Raw genomic sequence first — 19,876 nt, forward strand, 5'->3', positions numbered from 1 at the left:
GCAGCAGAGTTGGATATCCAGCTAAGCCAGGCTTTTTGGACTTTAAAAAAAAATACTTAACTGCTAGCTAAATGCTGTAGCAACACCCCAAGTAACATCATGCTCAGATATGCTGAAGCTCTGTCTGCACTTATGAAGAGCTGCCCACCTTGACATGCTGAATGGCTTAAATGGCTGAATTTTGTGGTTGATATTTAAAGTGTATTTAAGTGCATCAACCCAAATCAATTTAACATAACATCCAGTTGGAAAAACAACAAAGTGACCAATTAATATGATGCCACAGCTAGCAAACAGGTTGTTATATTGGTCACTTTGTGCCTAATGTGCAGTGCATCACAGTCTACATACAGGATGACAAGTGTAAGTTGCATTCCAACTCTAACCTGACTCTGAAACTTAAGCCTATTCCACTGGACTAGTGCACATTGTGCATTACTTAGAACATTTAATTAACTTATTTTTTTAACTAAAAATACTTTTGCAAAAGGGTGATTGAAAAAACCTGCAATATTTTGCAAAATATAGAGAAAACTAATGGGGCATTCATCTTAGAGGAAGGAAAAACAAATACACCAGAAATATAGTGGAAGCAAAGCAGCTCATTTACTCCACGGCTGTGTTGGCATGAGAATGCCGGTCAAGTGGGCTATAAGTTGGTGGCGGTGCAGCCACCTAATGGGTGGCAGCGATGAATGACTCAACCGTTCCACTTCCATACTGTACGCTCTGAAGAAACAAGCGGACCTCTGTTTTAGCTCGCATCCTGAATCTCTTCGGTGGGAGCCGCAGCCTGCACTAATGGTGATGATTATTAAAGGACCTGCAGCATGTCTCTACTGAAGTAGGGAGTGAAAAATGTCCCACAGCCTCACTGATTTATGAGAAATTACACTCTGTCAAAATGTAGAAATAGGCAGAGAAGCTTGGCAGTAGATTTTGAACGTAGTAAAATAAAATGACTAAAGTTTAATCATACGGCAAACACACACTCGGGTAATATTTATTGCTATTTACACCAGAAATAATTTTTTGGGACTTTTTAATATGACCTAATTTCAGCTCGAGTTTCGCAGACAGACAAAAGGAGCCTGTATCTGGGCGACTGCACACGACTTTTGGGTTCGTGTCAAGAAGCCGACCACCCAGGTGATTTTTCAGCAGGTCAAACATGAATTTAAGAATGTTTTCTGACCGTGTCCAGGTGAGTGCGCTGGTGCTTGGCTCGGTCGCTGGAGTTGCTGAATGCCTTCTGGCAGCCAGGGTGCTGGCAGAGGTACGGCTTCTCGCCCGTGTGGCTCCTCAGGTGGATCTTCAGGTTCTCCAGACGGGAAAACGCTTTGTTACAGCCCTCGAACTGTGGGAGGAGGAGAGACCGCTTACAAAGAGAAAACTGCAGGGGGGGGGGAAACAAACCAAAGTATGTGCCTGAGTGATTTAGAAACAAGTCCTCCCTCACGTTTACTTATTTTGGAGCTTCTAATAAGGATAGTGTTATTTCTACAAGATATATTGACTGATTGAAAAGGACCGGAGGTGCAACTGTGAGCACTTCTTTCCGCATCTTTTGAAAGCATCTGCCAATCCAAGACTCTTTGTGAAAACCACTGAGCACCTACGCTCCCAGCCTGTCATGTTAATTGCAGGGGGAAACTGGAGCACGCCATACAGTACGGTGTCGTTTATTTTGCCGTAATGCATAGCGGGAGATAAGTATTCGGCAGCGTATAGTCCATTAGACTGACAAGTGACAGTGACTGTAAACAAGCTCATATCTGACCCTGCTTGGCTCATCCGATCCCAAGCACTCACCCAATGAGCACCACAGATTTGTTAACGTGTGAATCATTCATGAGGCTTCTCATGTATCCACTTCTGGGCTTGTAAAGAAAATGGAAAATGGAAACAAACAAAAACAAATTGTGGAGGGTGAAAGCAGCTTTCGCTGTCAAGACTCTCTACGGGGGAATGTCATGTTAGGAGTGATAAAGTTTTTAGGTAGAAATAATACGGGAGATTCCACTTAATGTAACTTTTGAAACACACAGGAGCCTCTTAATAAATTAACCCCTCTGACGCATGAATTGTAAAAGAACAACAACAAAAAAAATCTTCAGTGTTTTTATTCTTGAGTTCAGGGATTTACACGTATCCACTCCTGTGGACAACCTGCACCTAAGCACAAAAAACAAAACATATGAACTTAATGCTGGATCTTTAAGCACCGACTTCAGCTGCTGTCCACACATTGCGAATCTCCAAACGCTTGGATGGGCTTTGCTGCAAAATCCTCTCAAAAATCGGATTATTCCTGTTGCTTGAACACCTTTTGCTACCTCACGCTTTCTTTCCCCTCAACTTCCCATCAATGTGCTCGGATAAAACACTCTGTGAACCTCCAGCCTCTTGACCTGAGAGACTACAAACACAACATTTCTGAAATAAAATGTTTTTATTGTAAGATTTGCAATTTCCAAGAAACTGAACTTTTGGTGTCATCAGCTGTAGATTATAATCACTCACATGGAAAAAAATGGACACTTATTAATTATACATATGTAAATCAATTTACTGAGTAGATACTGGCATTGGTCATCTCTAGTTATCCCTCTAAAGACGAATTTGTCTTTAAAATACATATAACTGTAAAGATGTTCTATTTTATACGACAAAAATAAAGCACAAAGAACAGTATCTATCGGGCCAACGTTAAAAATGCTTAGTTAGGCTGAACTAAATGTAAAGTTGACATCCTGCTGCTAAAGCTCACGTCTTTTATTCTCGCCTGGCCTTTAGCTAGGCCGACTGACAACAGGTCAGGTTGTAGCTCAGGACAGAGCAGCGGCACTCCAGCTCTCTCTTAGCTAAACACTCTTAGCCTCCTTCATTCACTCAGGCAGCGCAGGTTGGGCCTTCTATTCACCAAGGCTCCATTTAAGAAAGACGAAACCCAAGCCCGTCATGGTGGAACCGTCTTAGGTGACCTGCGCTCATTTGTGGGTTTCTGAATGCAGCGGTGTGGCTCAGTAAGAGAGTCTTAATCTGTCCAAGCCAAGCAGTGTGTCACACAGCTCCACAAAGAGTTTGTAAGATCTCTGAGTTAATAAGTTTGGAAACAAAACTTTCATTCAGGATGATCAAAATCATGCTTTCACCTCCCCACGCCTGCCGGCAAAAAAAAAAAAATAAATAAATAAAAAAAATAAAAATCTGCGTGCAAAAAGCTTTTTTTAGGCTAATTTTACTCAAACATTAATGTATCCAAACACAGTACAATATGAGGACCTGTTAGGGCTTCCAAACAGAAAGAAGCTTGAAATTTTGAAATCCTGTCCAAGTCCTGCTTTTGGACATCAATGTTGCCAGGGCTCGACGTTTTGCTGCAAAAGAACACAAGTCCTCAGAGTGCAATTCACATCTGCAGCTAAGCCAGATGCATAATCCAAGTGCATATTCATGAGTACGTAAAAGCCAAAATGTGGAGCTACAAAGACAAGTCTACACAGTAAAACAGGACAGTTTGAATATGCGTGTAGGATTTGATCTGATAGACAAACACAAAATGCTGGTCTGTCAGGGAATTTAAAAACGTATGAAAAAGGTGCCAAGTATTTGCCTTCAGACCCTTAGTCAACAATTTGTCAAGCTACATTTCGCTGCGAGTATTTGTCCATTCTTCTCTTGAAAATAGTAAGTCAGATTCCTCAATTGTGAGGAACATTTGTTTTCCTATTTCAGCCCTGGTTGTGTTTAGGTTTGTTGTTCAATCTTTATTGGTCAAAATGTTTTGGGTTGTTTTTTTTTTTTACCATCCATCTTCCCATTAGCTCTCATCAGTTTTCCCCCGTTGCCGTAGGAAGGCGTCACCTCAGCATGATGCTGCCACCACCATGTTGTGCTCAGCGTGTTCAAAGTTTTGAATACAGTTTTACAACCTTGTTGCATTCGGTTTGAAAGGTAGTTGTAAAACACTCAGATTTTGTGCATGTAAAACATATAATTTTCCTTGAACATCACAATTTTATACAAGTCCATGTTGAAACTAAGAAGTTTTTAGTTATAATGTGACAAAATGAACAAAAAGGTTCATAAATACTTTTGCAAGGCATGGTATAATACATCTGGCAGACTTTGAGGCTGAGAATTAAGTTTTGGAAAACAAACCAAGCTCGTATTTAGGCACCAAAATTCCATATTTATGGAAATTTGTTTCGCTGAAACAAATCTGAGGATAAATTAGTTAGAAGTCCGTGGAGGAAAACCATGTTACTCACGAAAAAGCGTATTATTGATCTGAGGATATAATTTGTAGAGAGACAATCCAAGCGTGAAGTTTTCCTGGCGAGTAAAACAAGAAAACCTCATAAGGCACCAACGTCTTCGGGAATAGACGTTACCCAGGAACTCAGCAGAAAAATAAATCTATGCTAAAGTAAACCATTTTAATGCAGCCAATCTGCTGGTTTAAATTACTTCTTTCAGAAAGTGTGTTGACTGTCAACTTCGTTTTGGAGGTTTGCTGTATTACAGTGCTGGTAAAATGAAATATGCCACTCCTGCTGGTAATGAGAGAAGAAAAGAGTGGTAGTAGTAAGAGTCTCCGTCAGGCCCAACCATATGTGGTCCCACTTTGTCAGCCAAGACAGTTTTGTGTTGTTTTTTTTTTTGTTTGTTTGTTTTCACCCGACTACACCAATCAAAGTTACAGCCATAATGATGATAAAAGCCTCTTAAGATAACGTGTGTACATTAAGAAGCATAAACTGTGTCAGTAAGGTGGTACACCATTCATAAAGAAGCTGACTCGAATCTAAACTCCGCAGAAAGCACCACACGGTTGAAAGTGGTATAAACAGAGTCGGTGGTTGACGGATGACTGGTTTTGCCTTTGATATTACCTATAAAAACAGCTTAAACTGCGCTAATCACATTAATTGCTTTAAACATGTTTAGTTTTCCTCTCTGAAAACCCTCCGTCCATGGTAAGCCAGAAGGCAGCCGCACGAGGGGAATGGCACCGGCACTCTTGAGGGCTTTCAGCCCCATTTGACACCGTCCTCAGAGCTGAGTGGGTCGCTCAGCGGCTCGGTAAACATTGGGGATGACAGCGGGGTCTCGACGTGGCTGAAGGGAGCGCGAGCGAGGGTTAAAACCCCGGGACAAGCGGCTGATCACAACAGACAGATTATGGACTCCGCGTTCAGAGCAGAGGTGGTGCGTCACGCCTCGGGCCTTCATGGGAAATTACTCTTGACTGGCAGGGAAAAGACCAAACAGTGTCAGGAGCAAAAAGGCAGTAGTGTGGGACTCGGCTCGCAGGCAGCGGCTCATTAGCAACCTGCCGGAGCTGCGGCTGACGGGAACAAACCAGCCGTTGTGGACGGCTGCTGGGCGGAATACAGCCGCTGACATGTTTAACGAAAATCAGATTTAAAGTCTAAATGAGTGACGCAAGACGACACATATGTACACGAAGAGGATCAGAAGATATAAAGAGGCTCATCTGTTGAAAAGTGATATTTGCGCAATGAAGTGGTTGCTACTAGAGTCATTGAATACGTTTGTTTTTATTTTCATTTCAGGTTCCAAAATGTTCCCTCTCTACTTGCCGGTTGCAACAGATTTAAGATATTCACTTGGTGTCCCTCTTCAACTTGAATATATTTCTGTGTCCCCTTGATGCTGGAAGACTGAACTTGGATTTGGGAAAGGATTTGCAGGATTCTTTCACTGGAGAGAATGCTGCATTATAACTTCAAGAGCCGTTTAAGTAGATTTTTTTTTCTTGGATCTCAGAAATTCTGACTTTTAGTGCAAAATAAGTTAAGAAAGTTATCAAACTTTATTTGAAAATACAGAATGTCTACCATGTAGATACCACTGGACAATAACTGGGTGATACAAAACACTTAATTTGCAATTATGACAGTTTTTTTTTTATCTTAATAAACCAATGACAACCTCTGTTGTCTTTAATGGATATAGTACTTTAATACTTTAATGGATAAAGTGTGTTATGCACCTGATCAGAGCTAGCTAACTAATTAGCAAAATAGTTTGCAAATAAAAGAGCCAAAGACTGGAGCAATGATATGATTGGCTTAGGTTGATCAGTGATGACATAAAGGTAAAACTCAGTTAATGGCTGCAGATTTCACAGTGTTTTAATGTGACAGTCATCCTCAGTCTGAAAGCTGGCAAAGCATCTTGATTTGCAATTAAGCTACAATGACTCATGTTCTAAAGGTCTGAGATAGAGGAAATGAATTCTCAAAGCTCATCAGAAAAATCCTGGACTCTTTACAGGAAAGCAACACAGAAATACCAAAGTGTTCAATCAGCCAACAACATATATACTGCTACAGCTCAAATTAGGATCTATAACAGTTTAAGTTAAAAAAAAAAAAAGGTTTAGAGGAAAGAGTTGGTTTATCAAGAGGAAAACCACCAACACTTCAGGATCTGTACACAGGGGATGATGTGCAGCACAGTCCTCCAGCTACAGATGAGAGGAACATGTGTGTTTAATCTTCCTGCTTCCAAATGCCCTGTGGCAACCACAGCAAAGTGCAGAAAAACGTAAATGGATGAAATTATATCCATATGATCCGAGACGAGCTAAGGAGAGACGGGTTTCTCATGCACTTTGTTAGGATGTAATATTAAAAGCAGCTTAGGTAAAACATTCGCATTACATAGTTTACACATATCATTTGATTTCCACTCCACATCAAGCAGCCAGCCTTGTCTGCTGCGGATGCGCCTTTAATTAGAAACAAAAATATTATTGGGCATATTATTTCGATGTGTCAAAAAGGAAGGGGTTGCTTTATGCGCAACTATTTTCCATATTTATGGAGCCTATCTTCTTCTGTTACCCATCTTTGTTATTTGTGAGTAAGAATGATCACAATTCTCCAAAAACAAACAAACAAAAAAAAAGGTTGATGAAAACAGGAAAGGAGTGTTGTCCAGATGCACACAGAGAGAGAACTCAACCGATAAATTGGTAGGAGGAAGTAGTCATTTAAATGACCAAAGAAATTGCTGTTAACAGCCTTTTTGCACTCATGCCTGAACAGTTTCTTGGTCAAATTAAAAACTATGTTGATGGCACAACAGGAAGCAGTCCTATGATGACTAAGTGGGGCTCACATAATGACCCAGCTGAGCTGTTTTGTTCTTCCCAGAGGCTGTTAGTGGATGATTGAGGAGGAAGTGCAGTGATGGATCTTAACTTTGCGTTTCTGCAGCAAAGACTTGTCAAAGTGGTTGCAACATGCTGAGGGGTTTATGGAACCACTTCACCTTATATGATCCAGGCTGCCCAGAACCCCTGTCCAAAATAGCGTACACCTGTGCAGCCCTGCATCCAATTAGAGAGCTAAAATGTAATTTTCTTTCAAATGGTCTACCTGGAGTTTACAGGTTCACCAGATTATGGGAAAAAGGAACGCAGTGTTACATTCTCAAGTAAAAAAAAAAAAAAAAAAAACAACAATTACAGAGTTTAGTATCTTGCTGTTTTAGAAGAAATCCAACTCTCCCTCTGATCACACAGACATAGTTTGACTTGAATTTTTACTTTATATCTACTTTTTGAAAAATGTAGGCATATTTTACAGATGACTAAACTTAACTAAACCAGATGGGTGAACTAAAAGTGGAGTTGATGCTTAAACATACATAGAATTGTCATTTCTATAAGTTTTTATTTTTCTATTTCTATTTAAATATTTTCACGATATTTCTCTTTTTTTCTTCCTCTTAAAAAAAGTCTAAATTATGAACTGTGACGCAAACTAAATTGACTCAGCAGTTGTGTGAAATTTACAAAGCAAAAGTACATGCTGCTATATAATCGTTTCTTCAAACGCTAATTAAAATCATCACCTTCCTACAATAATGTCCTAAGTAATTTTTTTCCCCAAAGTGATTTTTGCAAAGAATAAAAAATAAACATAAATAAATAAATGTAAAAATAACCTCTTCTTCGTGCCAAAAAATGATCTACACACACACAAAAAAAAAGAGCTATAATTATTTTAGGAAGGTGACAAAATGCAAATAGAGTTTTTGTGGGAAACATTTTATCCAGGTTTTAAAAGACTCATCACCATTGCTGCGATTTTTGGAAGAAATCATACAAACAAAGGCTCCGTCATTCTCTCTTTGCCAGGACTGGATGCTGAAAATGAAATGAGTAAAATTTCAAATGCAAAGAAGAGTCAATACCATCCTGGCCCTGTTTTCACCACAAACAGGTGCACCAGATTTTTAATTAGAGTTTCTTCTAGGCTTTTCGCAATAAATCAATTAATTGCACGATAAAGTAAAACAAGCTCCATGATTCCCATTTGCATAATTTATAATCTTTCTCTCTTTTTTCTTTTTGCATCAAAGAATGGAGGACAAAAATCTTCAGTTTGGTTCATTGGTCTCTGTTTTTTACAGAGACTTCATAATTCATTTCGTTTGTCGTTTCTGTTGTTTTGTTTATTTATTTTGGATATTTAATTTGTTTCAGTCTTAAATATCCATTAGAATTGAAGGTTTATTGACCTTTAAGAGTTTGGTCTTACATTATTTTGTCATTATCATTATATAACTTGAACAGGGTCTCAAAACAACAATATTACCGGTTATTGCAGTAATTTTGGGGAATATTCATCATTCAGCAAATTTGTTACAGCGATACGCTCAAAATATTAGACAAAAAAAAAAAAAAAAAAAAAAACTGGACCAGTGTATGTGTGTTTTAGCACCAATGTGGATGACGGATGCAACTGCAGGAGAGTGTGGAGAAAGTCTAAATTGCTGCTTCTCGCTGAAGGTGGAAACTATTTGTGTGAACCAAAAGCATAAATTAAACTTTTAGCATGATAGAGCCTCTTTCACACACATGGAATATGTTACACCTCCTCGCTGAATTGAACATTACAGAAACTGAATTTTGCCATTTAAGAACGAGCGATCTCATTTCACCCGTCCTCCATAATGACACGATGACGACTCGGCTGTGGGATGCACTTTTCAATCCCGCTGTGATCTTCCTGACATCGGAAATCTTCAGATGGAGCCATTCAGCTTTGACTCTGGGTTTTGCGTTCACAGCTATTCTAAACGTGCGCAAGAACCGATTAAAGTGCGGCCACAGCCGCTGTGGCCTTGGATCAGCAGCCATCGAGGCATTAATTATAAAACCGGTTCAAGAAATCCTAACCCGCCTCGACAAAAGAAACACCAGAGCTTACGCAATGAAAATCCTAAACATGATCTGCGTTCCAAGCCGGCGTCTGGACTGGTGTTACTGGCAGTCAATGCAGGATCCTGCTGCGTTCTTTGACACCAGCGCTCACGTCTATTCAGCGCCTTTCACTCACACCTGCCGCCATTTTCGCTGTCACTCTCTCTGGCCGTCTCCCTTTCACCCCCTTCGACCTATAAACTCCTCTTGTTCTGCTGCAGAATGAGCTGCATGTCTCCATTTCATTTTAGGGCCATTGTTGGGATGATGGATGCCAATTCACACGCAGCCAGCAAAGGAAGTAATAACACACTTAATTGATCTACTTTGTCTTCTGCTAATCCGCTTTACCAAAGAATGCGTAATCATATTTGCCTGATTAGTGCGTGTGGTTTGAATTGATTTGTTGCTGGAACCATCATCAGTTTCTTTCCTTAGAAAGTGCATTTGTTTGTTTGTTTGTTTGTTTGTTTTTTTCCAATAAACGGGGGAAACTGGCATCTGTGGATGTCGCTACAGGACTGGAAGATTTAAACTATTCATGCTCTAACTAACACTAAACCGCAGCATCTGCTAGGACAACCAGTAGCTATTTTCTAACTGCATGAATGCGTTTGTAGTTTCTTTACTTAAAATATGATTTCTTTCAGTGGCCAGAGAACTATTGCTGCACATATTCACATTTTACTCCCATTTATACGCACCCTCTTACCTGCAAGCCTACTTTAGTTATTTCAGCTGATAAAATGGATGTATTTTTTAATTTTTTATTTTTTTTTATTTTTAAATCTTGCCTACTGACTGAACATTTTTGTAACAAACCCAAAGTGATCCCATATCAACCAGATCTGGTGGGTAAGGAAATAAAACTATTCGCTCTCTAAACAGTTTCGGAGTTGACACAGCTGTTTAGGTTTAATGCCTGCTGCAGCAACTCTATAACTCTGACGTGACAACAAATAAACACTGCAGAAGCCCAGCGAGTTGCCAAGCCAAATACCTTGATGCCAACAGCTCTGACATTTAGACAGAAAGCATGCCTGCAAAATTAAACAATAGGTCAACACGGCGTTGTGATCAACACCAGCTCGGGAACTCAAGGAGAGTGGAGGAGAAGAAAGTGCACTTATGCAACCGCCCTGGACCGGGACCAGACCACAAAGGACTTGTGCCGAAAAAATGTGGTGCAACTGCGATGCCACGGTGCCCTCTCGATTTGTTCAGTCCTCAGTGTGCCAAAGTTGTGTTCTTTCCTGCTCTCTGCAGATTTCGGGGCCCAGTTTCCAGTCATGGATACGGCTGGTTGAAACGTATCGGGCTGCGCCGAACGTTTACCGTGTCAAGTCGAATCACGGCTCAGGCGCTCTCAGCAGGCCCATCACCATCCATTTACGTTTCAATAAATCAGATTACCACATTTCTGTGCACAGATATCTATTCTTATTTAATAATCCACTCTCCATTTACAAGTCAGTGTCTTCTGACCTACAAGAAAACTAATATATACAGAATTGCAGAAAAGTTTAAACCACAACTGAGTCCTCCGTACTTTGTTTCCAAGGAGTCAGATTTCTGTGTATTCTTTTAAAGTGGTCTCTCCAAACTGTTCTCTAAGCTTGCAAAAGAAAAGGTTTTTCTTTGGGTTTTGACTTTTGTCTGTTTGCTCATTTTCTGCTAAGCTCAACAGCATGTTGTGGAGCATGGACTGTACTTAAAAAGATCAGGAAACTCGATAAGTAGGGGGCCAAAGAAGAATTGTTGGGCAAGAGCAGCTTATAGAAGATAAACTGAAAGTAATTTCTTCATTAAACAGAAAAAAAAAATCCAGCAAAGGCTGGACAAAAGACCTAAGAGGGTTTTTTTTTTGGTTTTTTTTAATCATTATTCAACTGAGTTTGAGAAAATTGTTGCCAAATCTTTTTCTCTTTGTGAATCCCCTTGTTGGTGGTATTTAATTTTAACATTTCATAGATCTGAAGAAACTGTCTTTGTGATAGATTGCTTGTAACAAAGCCTCAAGAAAAATTTGAAAATTATGTGGAAATGTTTCTGAAGACAATATATTGGTTGCCTGCTGGTGACCGGAAACTCAAAAACTCAAAAATCAATTTTTTTGTTCCACTCAGCAAACACACCATAAGTAAGCATTAACAGATCACTTAGTCACAACAGCATTCAGTGTAGAATATGTGACTGAGGGAACAAGCTCAACATTCTCTATTTCCATCAGTGAGGTGTTGGAGGATGCAAAACAAAATGTAAAGAATTGTATTTTCTACTGAGGTGATGTTAACTAACACAGTGTTAGACAGATGCTGCAAAGTATCTCATTCTACATATGAGGTATTTCCTACAAAAATATCTCATGCATATGTTTACATGATCTGTAACACAAGTCCAATCCTTGTACAGTCTGATCTTACATAATCTGTCAGCTGGAAAGCTTAAATAAAAAACATTTTCCCCTGAATATTTACAATTCATTTAGTAGTACTGTACTTTGAGTCATGTACGACTTGCATTCCAGCGTTGGCTTCACTTCTGGAAAAATGATACAAGTAATACGGATATTTTCCTTGTTTTGTCTCTCACACAATCGCTTCACGACAGTGGGAAAGACTGCTGCTGCTGCTGCTGCTGCTGCTGTGGGAAGCTGGTGGAGCTTTTGCGAAAATAAGAGGATATGCTTTGACTTACAAGTCTTTTACTTTTACTGCAATCCTGCCCGGATAACAAAGCCAATCTGGTACTAAACACTGCATAAACCTTCTCACATCGATGTAAAACGGATTCCAAAGCTGAACAGATTGAACGTGAAACAGATGTGTCTGAAAGTGAACAGAAAGCAGAGACACAGACACAGAGAACATTGGGACGTTAAAACTCCATGGGGGCGGCGGTAAAGCCCATCTTAAATATCTCTGCAGTGCCAGTTCTGCTGGGGTCACACAATCATAAAGGGAGGTAATAAGAAACTGGATCATTTTGTGTGCCGTGTCCTTGTGTGCCCCACTATGATGGCTTTAGTTGTATTTCTTTCCCAAATTTGTCTAAGCGCCCTTTCATCATCGATCAGCGAATTAGACGAGATTTCAGCGTGATCTCACCGCTTTAATAAACATTATGTGCCATATAACACCGCAATACGTGGAATTCATCACTGATCCTTCCATTCAAATCTATCTAAGGTCTCACTCTGTCAGAGGAGCTGCACACCAAACCGTAAACACACACACACACATCTTAGTCTCACCTTATGGAAAGTTTGATTCGAACTCTCGGTTCATGAATTAAAAATGCATCACAGGCCTCCGTCAATGCATACCAACTCGCCCATCATGCGTAACGGCTTGTGATGAATTCTGGGCCAAAAAAAAAAAGAAAAAAAAGTGATTTCTGCAATGACATCAGAGGAGCTGGATTGGCCGTCTGGCTCCTCTTCTTTCAGCCTTCACGTCTTCTTGCAAACATTCAAATTAAATCCGGCACACCGACCGCAAAACACAGCAGTACATAATTTAAACCCGACACCCTAAACGTAAACACGTCTTTCGCTACGTAATTTACCCATACTTCCCTCGGTGTTTATTTTGTACGGTAGCGGCTCTGTTCTCACATACTCTAGCCTCAGCTCTGGGTTTGCCTGCTGTGGTGTGGCGTGCAGCTGGCTGGGTGTAAGGATACCGCTGTCCTTGGATTATGCTGTGACCCAAACTCTAAAGTAGTCCCAGTTGTGTCGCTTGCGTTTGCATGTTTGGTTGAAGGTTTTACGGGTAGTCGTCGCTCTGGATTCAGATGTCTGCAATGGCCTCTGCAACACTAACAACTTTGGAAGCGCTGCAGATAAATTCCACACTTGCACAGGACCAGCTAGCTGCTGGTAAACGTTCAAGCTATTTGCAAAGGGATTGTTTTCAGCATAAATGCAGCATGTAATGTGGGAGTTAGTAGCAGCCTCATAGGAAAGAAAAACTGTAGCTGTATTTGGCTAATAATATCCTACAGAGTAGGGCTGTAATTATGAATTGGTCACAAGTGTATTTTCCCCCACCGCTAACAAATATGATCTACGACAGAAAGCACTACAACTGAGACCCAATAAACCCTGTTGCCTTAAAAACAAAAAATAACTGTGGAGTAATGTAAAAGTTGGCTCAAGACTTAGTTTTCTCTTTTATTCTGTCTGCTACTGTAACAGTCAAATATTTCTATTTTAAAAATAACATTTGAAGAGAACTTTGACACTGATTGTGAGTCGAGTTTCCAATATTGTTAGGAAGTCAGTGGAATAGAGGTATGATGGAAAACGCAAGCAGCATCAACTAGCAATAGGCTGCTTTTATGTACTTGTTAGTACTATTCTTTTCCAACTCTGAAGACAATGCTGAAGACCCCAACTTTGGAAACAGCAGCGGTTAATAATACAGACAAAAATTAAAAATTAAAAAATAAAAAGTTGGAACGTCTGAGCAATGACAGGAGGAAGAGATGGTCGCATTAACGACATTGGCAACATCAAAAAACATGGCTAAAGACTCTCCTAATCAGATGTAGCAAGTGCTTCCTTTGGGACATCTTCAATTTGAACTCTAACAGAAACAGACTCAGGACTAACCAAGACAAAAAAATAAAAATAAAAAACTCATAAAAATGGCTCCACAGCTGTTATAGTTTCTAGCACAGACCAGCTTCAGTGTCATAGTTTCAAATAAGGCTGCGTCATGCTGGATAACTCTCCACAATGACAATGCTGTGTGACTTTGCTTTAGATTTTTAGTCATAGGCAAGTGTTAATGAACTGATTTCTTTTTAATTGCAAGCTTAAAGATGGTGACATCTAGTAGTACTTCTAAACAGTTAGTATGTGATGTCAGTAATGCCAAAGTTATTTGTTGCAACGTAGAGTACAGTGCGCCAGGATGAGCTGCACCCAGTGGTGTATTTCCTTCAGTCATAACGAAAGTTTTTTTGTGCCTATTGTTGCATCACTATGTCACAGTGAAGTGAACCTAGCAATGTTATAATATAAGATTAATCACATGCTGATATCGACTCTCATTTTGTGTGCTGTTCATGTTTTAGTCAGGGTTCATACTTATTTTATTTTCCCTTATTTTCAATATAGAAATGTGCTCACAAATAATAATTGCAAAGACAAAGTGGATGTCAGAAAGAGCTACATTTGCATTCAGATGTTCCACTGTTTTTGGATACATACGATTAACTTTGACATTTCCTCACTTGTGTGAGATGTACGAACCGGATCTCTAACTAATACCTCAATGTTAAACTTCTGAGTAATTTTGGTGACGCTTGCGTGATTATAGGAGTACATTTCCTTGGGTATGAGTATGCTTATGACTTGTGTGTTGTGTGCAACTTTGGTTTCTAACTTATACTGCTTAGCATAAGTTAGGCTTATGCTAACTTATTGCTTTAGCCATGCTTACTAAAAGCTTTCTGACTATGTTTGTAGGTTCTTTTAGCAGCTCACCTGGAGGACCTGGGCACTCCCTATGGCTCTATATTTGATTTTTGAACATATAATATTTTTCTGAAATTCTTTTAGGATTTTTAATAAGGTTTACCAAAAGGATTTCGGTGTATTTTGTCATTCAGATATCCCGTTCTATTGAAGAACCTGTGTTTTTCAACCCTGCCCAGCCCCCTGATCAACTGGGAGAACCAACACAGCCACCCTATGGTTTCAAATCTCTTATGCATTAGTAAACTGATCTGGCTCAGCAGAAAGGTTAAACTGATTAAGGCTTTGGATGGGACACAGAAATGACACAAGCGTTTTGTAATGTGAATCGAGCCACTGCTCTGGGTCGTCAGGTTTCCAATACCAGGGCGTGATTAAATGCAGAGGAAATGGGCAAACTCAAAATACTGCATTCCAGACAAATGCAATTAAAGTGTATCGCATGTAGCAAATCCTGAATGCTTTGATACCTGCTTATGTTGTTAGAAGCAAGGTAGCTTCAGCTCAACATCTGCAGCTACGGTTTAATACAACTACAACTAAACATTTTTTTTTTTAAATGCTCCATTTCTTATGCCTTGAAAAAAATAAAACGTGAAGTTTAACGAACAACCATTAAAATTTAATAACCACATGGAGATAAGTCGAAGCGTAAACATCCAACAATAAGGATCTCTATAATTCTGGTCCACGTCTTTACATAAAACTAATTTGATTGATAAAAACAAAACCAATATGCGTTATTATTCCCCCACTCTGGGGACACACATTTCAGAGTGTTGATGTATTCTTAACAATTTATATTACATTTAGAATTGATTGATAAATAATAAAAATAGTAGTTGGGCAATTACTGATACAATCAGCATTAAAATTAGAATTGCTTTCATTTTACTCTTAGCAACACTTGGACAAAAAAAAAAAAACATGCAATAATTTGTGCTCAATCTACAACATCCAGGTAGGATCTCTTTTTTTATTATTTAAAAAGTTTAAATGTGCTTAATGCAATGTTGAGGCCTTTTTCCATCTTGGTGAAAATACAAACTACACAGAAATACCTTAAGAACCTTCTATTGTTGTGATCATTAGGTTGTTTAAGCTTTTAATTTCAGTTATTTCTTTCAATTTCTTTATTGTTTGTTCATGTGGTTCTTTCAGTGTATTACATGTTCAGTTGTTCTCATTGTCTGTGTTTAGGATTTTTTTTCCTTTTCTCTTTGTTTCTGTTGTATTTAGGTTTCCTTTCTCCTTCCTTTTCTTCGTTTTGCACCTCACCCTTCCATTCTGCTCCCTGTCCCAGCTGTTAATCATCTCCTCATTTGCCTCTACTTGCTCCTTTCCCAGCTGCATGTAATCACCTGTCGTTAACTCCTCCAGTTCTTTGTCATTTCCATTCCCTCTGCAATATACAGCTTTTTCCGTTGCACTCCATCAACTTTCCATGTTCCCCATTACACCTGGTTCGTCATCACAAGTTATTTGTTCAATTTTTCATTACGACGGCATTTTTGTCTTTGTGCAGTCCTCCTTTAAATCCTGCACCGTGACATTTATGCTACTAAAGAGTTTATTTCCTCACTTATATGCCTTTACGTAACACACTGACAGACCTGATGGGATTAAAACTAATCGTTGAAATGCAATCTTTAGGAAACCTATTACAAAATCATACATTTTTCTGTGGCGCTGCCGTTGATCCTCGTACACTATTAATCCAAGACAAAAGGTATTTAAAAAAAGCTGAAGACGAAACCTGCGCATTTGTGAAATGAAAATGACTCATCTCTGTACAGTCAGTATGCATTTAAATCAGGATAAAACAGTAAAAATGACAAGAGTCTGTAACTACAGAGTGCAAACTTTGTAAGAAAGCTGCATCAGCAAAATTACTGGAAAAACATATCTGCTGGTGGACCGGTTCACATATATCGAACCTCCCAAGAGGCGAGTGACAAAGAAACTCTCTAGTTTTGTCACCTTGTTTGAACTTTGTGGCTTCAACACAAACACACGCTGCATGTTTTTATGACTCAAACAGTTTGCTTTGACACCCATTTATCAGCTCACACCAGTGCAAAAAAAACCAAAGGTGACAGCAGTGACAAAGTCTCCATCCGTGCCTGCCTGGATTGTTAGGTTCATTTAAAGATCCATGTAAGTTAGCTAAAATGACAAAACTCAGAAACAAATCAGAACAAATTGAGATCAACAAGAGAGACCTGTAATACCCTTCAACCTAAAATATCAGAGGACTAATCGGCTCTCTGACATTTTCCTTTTTAATTTAGAAGATCAGATAGAGGTTTTGCCGAGTAGATGAACAAAAACATTTAAGGTCACGAAGAATCTTTTCATAACATGAGCTCTGCCGTTCACAAAATCCAGCCAAGACTCTTTCATCTTTTCCGGCTATCCTTGCCCGAGCTTATCCTAAATAATTTCAAACTACAAAATCAAATTGTGGCTACATGGTGATGGTTGCAAACTCTTTCAAATTCTGTGTTAGCAGAAAGCTTTTTGGAAAAGAAATCACTTCTTCATTCAAGCAAGTTTTAAATTATAAACATAACACCAACAATGAGGAGGTGAGGGATCAAGGCATCGGGGCTCTAATACTTGATTACATTTCTGCAAAAGACTGACTGGAAAACTTTTTGAACCTGACAGGAAGTTGGCCCGGGCCCGCTCAGCTGAACATAAGCAACATTCATTAATTCGGGGTTTTCGTGGCAGAGCTACTCCACCAGCGGTTTCATCACATGAACTGTAACATATGGACAGTTTTGAGTTACTAATAGCATGATGAATGGACAGCAGATCTGTCATGGAGACAGTGGACAGCTACACAATGGGATTACAGGTTTAAAATTAAGGAGAAATAAGGTCGTGTACCAACTTGATGAATTAATTTGCCCGGGGGAAAATGACTGACAAAGCTTATGTTGAAATTTATTTAACGAGGAGCAGAAGGCCTTAAGTGCTAAAAGTTGATCCCTGCCAGGTTCTTTTTTTGGACCTGATTAGCTCTTTGCATCCGAGCCAACGCTGCAAGTTTTACAGGCAACTTAGTATGAATTGTTTTTTTACCTCTTACATGCTGAATCAATGCCTTTCCTAGGTATCGTCTCTGATTAATGCAAATGAGCCATAAGCAGACCCCTTTTATTCCCATGACGCTGAACGGCAAAGTGTGGAAACCGTATCAGGCATTTCTAATGCGCAACGTTTTGTATTTGGTTTTCAGCAGTACCAAAGCACATTTTAAAATCTGAATAATATTGGGGGGCAGGGGGGGTAAATATCACGCAAGCCCCCTTTAGGATTAGTCCATCACAGCATGTAGCCTTGTGCAACTGTTTTTGTTAAGAAGGACGAACAGAGAATCAGAGGCTCAAACCTGCTAATATCAGCTTCACTCTGCACCGGCACCCAGAGCCCAGCTCCAGTTTCAGGCCAGCATCCAGAGGAAAAGTTTGCACATGTGCTGAACCACACTTTAATTAGCTAATGGAACTCCCTGTTTTATCTCTTGCACCTGAGCCGATTGCTCACAAAAGAGTCCATTTACCCCTGAAAATACACACACACACGCACACACACACACACACACACACGCTGCATCCTGGCAGCTGCCTATGGCTCTGCCATCAAAGAAAATTTCACCACTCTCTTCCAAAAATCAGTCCAGTAAATCTAAATATATATGTTAACAGCTGTTACATCAGTGGAAAAAAAAANAAAAAAAAAAAAAAAAAAAAAAACTGGACCAGTGTATGTGTGTTTTAGCACCAATGTGGATGACGGATGCAACTGCAGGAGAGTGTGGAGAAAGTCTAAATTGCTGCTTCTCGCTGAAGGTGGAAACTATTTGTGTGAACCAAAAGCATAAATTAAACTTTTAGCATGATAGAGCCTCTTTCACACACATGGAATATGTTACACCTCCTCGCTGAATTGAACGTTACAGAAACTGAATTTTGCCATTTAAGAACGAGCGATCTCATTTCACCCGTCCTCCATAATGACACGATGACGACTCGGCTGTGGGATGCACTTTTCAATCCCGCTGTGATCTTCCTGACATCGGAAATCTTCAGATGGAGCCATTCAGCTTTGACTCTGGGTTTTGCGTTCACAGCTATTCTAAACGTGCGCAAGAACCGATTAAAATGAGGCCACAGCCGCTGTGGCCTTGGATCAGCAGCCATCGAGGCATTAATTATAAAACCGGTTCAAGAAATCCTAACCCGCCTCGACAAAAGAAACACCAGAGCTTACGCAATGAAAATCCTAAACATGATCTGCGTTCCAAGCCGGCGTCTGGACTGGTGTTACTGGCAGTCAATGCAGGATCCTGCAGCGTTCTTTGACACCAGCGCTCACGTCTATTCAGCGCCTTTCACTCACACCTGCCGCCATTTTCGCTGTCACTCTCTCTGGCCGTCTCCCTTTCACCCCCTTCGACCTATAAACTCCTCTTGTTCTGCTGCAGAATGAGCTGCATGTCTCCATTTCATTTTAGGGCCATTGTTGGGATGATGGATGCCAATTCACACGCAGCCAGCAAAGAAAGTAATAACACACTTAATTGATCTACTTTGTCTTCTGCTAATCCGCTTTACCAAAGAATGCGTAGTCATATTTGCCTGATTAGTGCGTGTGGTTTGAATTGATTTGTTGCTGGAACCATCATCAGTTTCTTTCCTTAGAAAGTGCATTTGTTTTTTGTTTTTTTATTGTTTTTTCCAATAAATGGGGGAAACTGGCATCTGTGGATATCGCTACAGGACTGGAAGATTTAAACTATTCATGCTCTAACACTAAACCGCAGCATCTGCTAGGACAACCAGTAGCTATTTTCTAACTGCATGAATGCGTTTGTAGTTTCTTTACTTAAAATATGATTTCTTTCAGTGGCCAGAGAACTATTGCTGCACATATTCACATTTTACTCCCATTTATACGCACCCTCTTACCTGCAAGCCTACTTTTGTTATTTCAGCTGATAAAATGGATGTATTTTTTAATTTTTTATTTTTTTTTATTTTTAAATCTTGCCTACTGACTGAACATTTTTGTAACAAACCCAAAGTGATCCCATATCAACCAGATCTGGTGGGTAAGGAAATAAAACTATTCGC

General features: G+C 39.6%; 1 protein-coding gene across 3 annotated transcripts in view; it reads right to left on the reverse strand.

Moving 5' to 3' along the window:
• Positions 1 to 19,876, reverse strand: part of glis1b (GLIS family zinc finger 1b) — a 63,108-nt gene that overhangs the window by 26,294 nt on the left and 16,938 nt on the right. For all 3 annotated transcript variants that reach the window (XM_016674656.1, XM_016674655.1, XM_007558663.2), the window contains exon 3: positions 1,196 to 1,357. In XM_016674656.1, coding sequence (XP_016530142.1) covers positions 1,196 to 1,357 — 162 coding nt within the window. The remainder of the gene's footprint in view (positions 1 to 1,195; positions 1,358 to 19,876) is intronic.

Source organism: Poecilia formosa, unplaced genomic scaffold, assembly GCF_000485575.1.
Source record: "Poecilia formosa unplaced genomic scaffold, Poecilia_formosa-5.1.2 Scaffold98, whole genome shotgun sequence".
NCBI lineage: Eukaryota > Metazoa > Chordata > Actinopteri > Cyprinodontiformes > Poeciliidae > Poecilia > Poecilia formosa.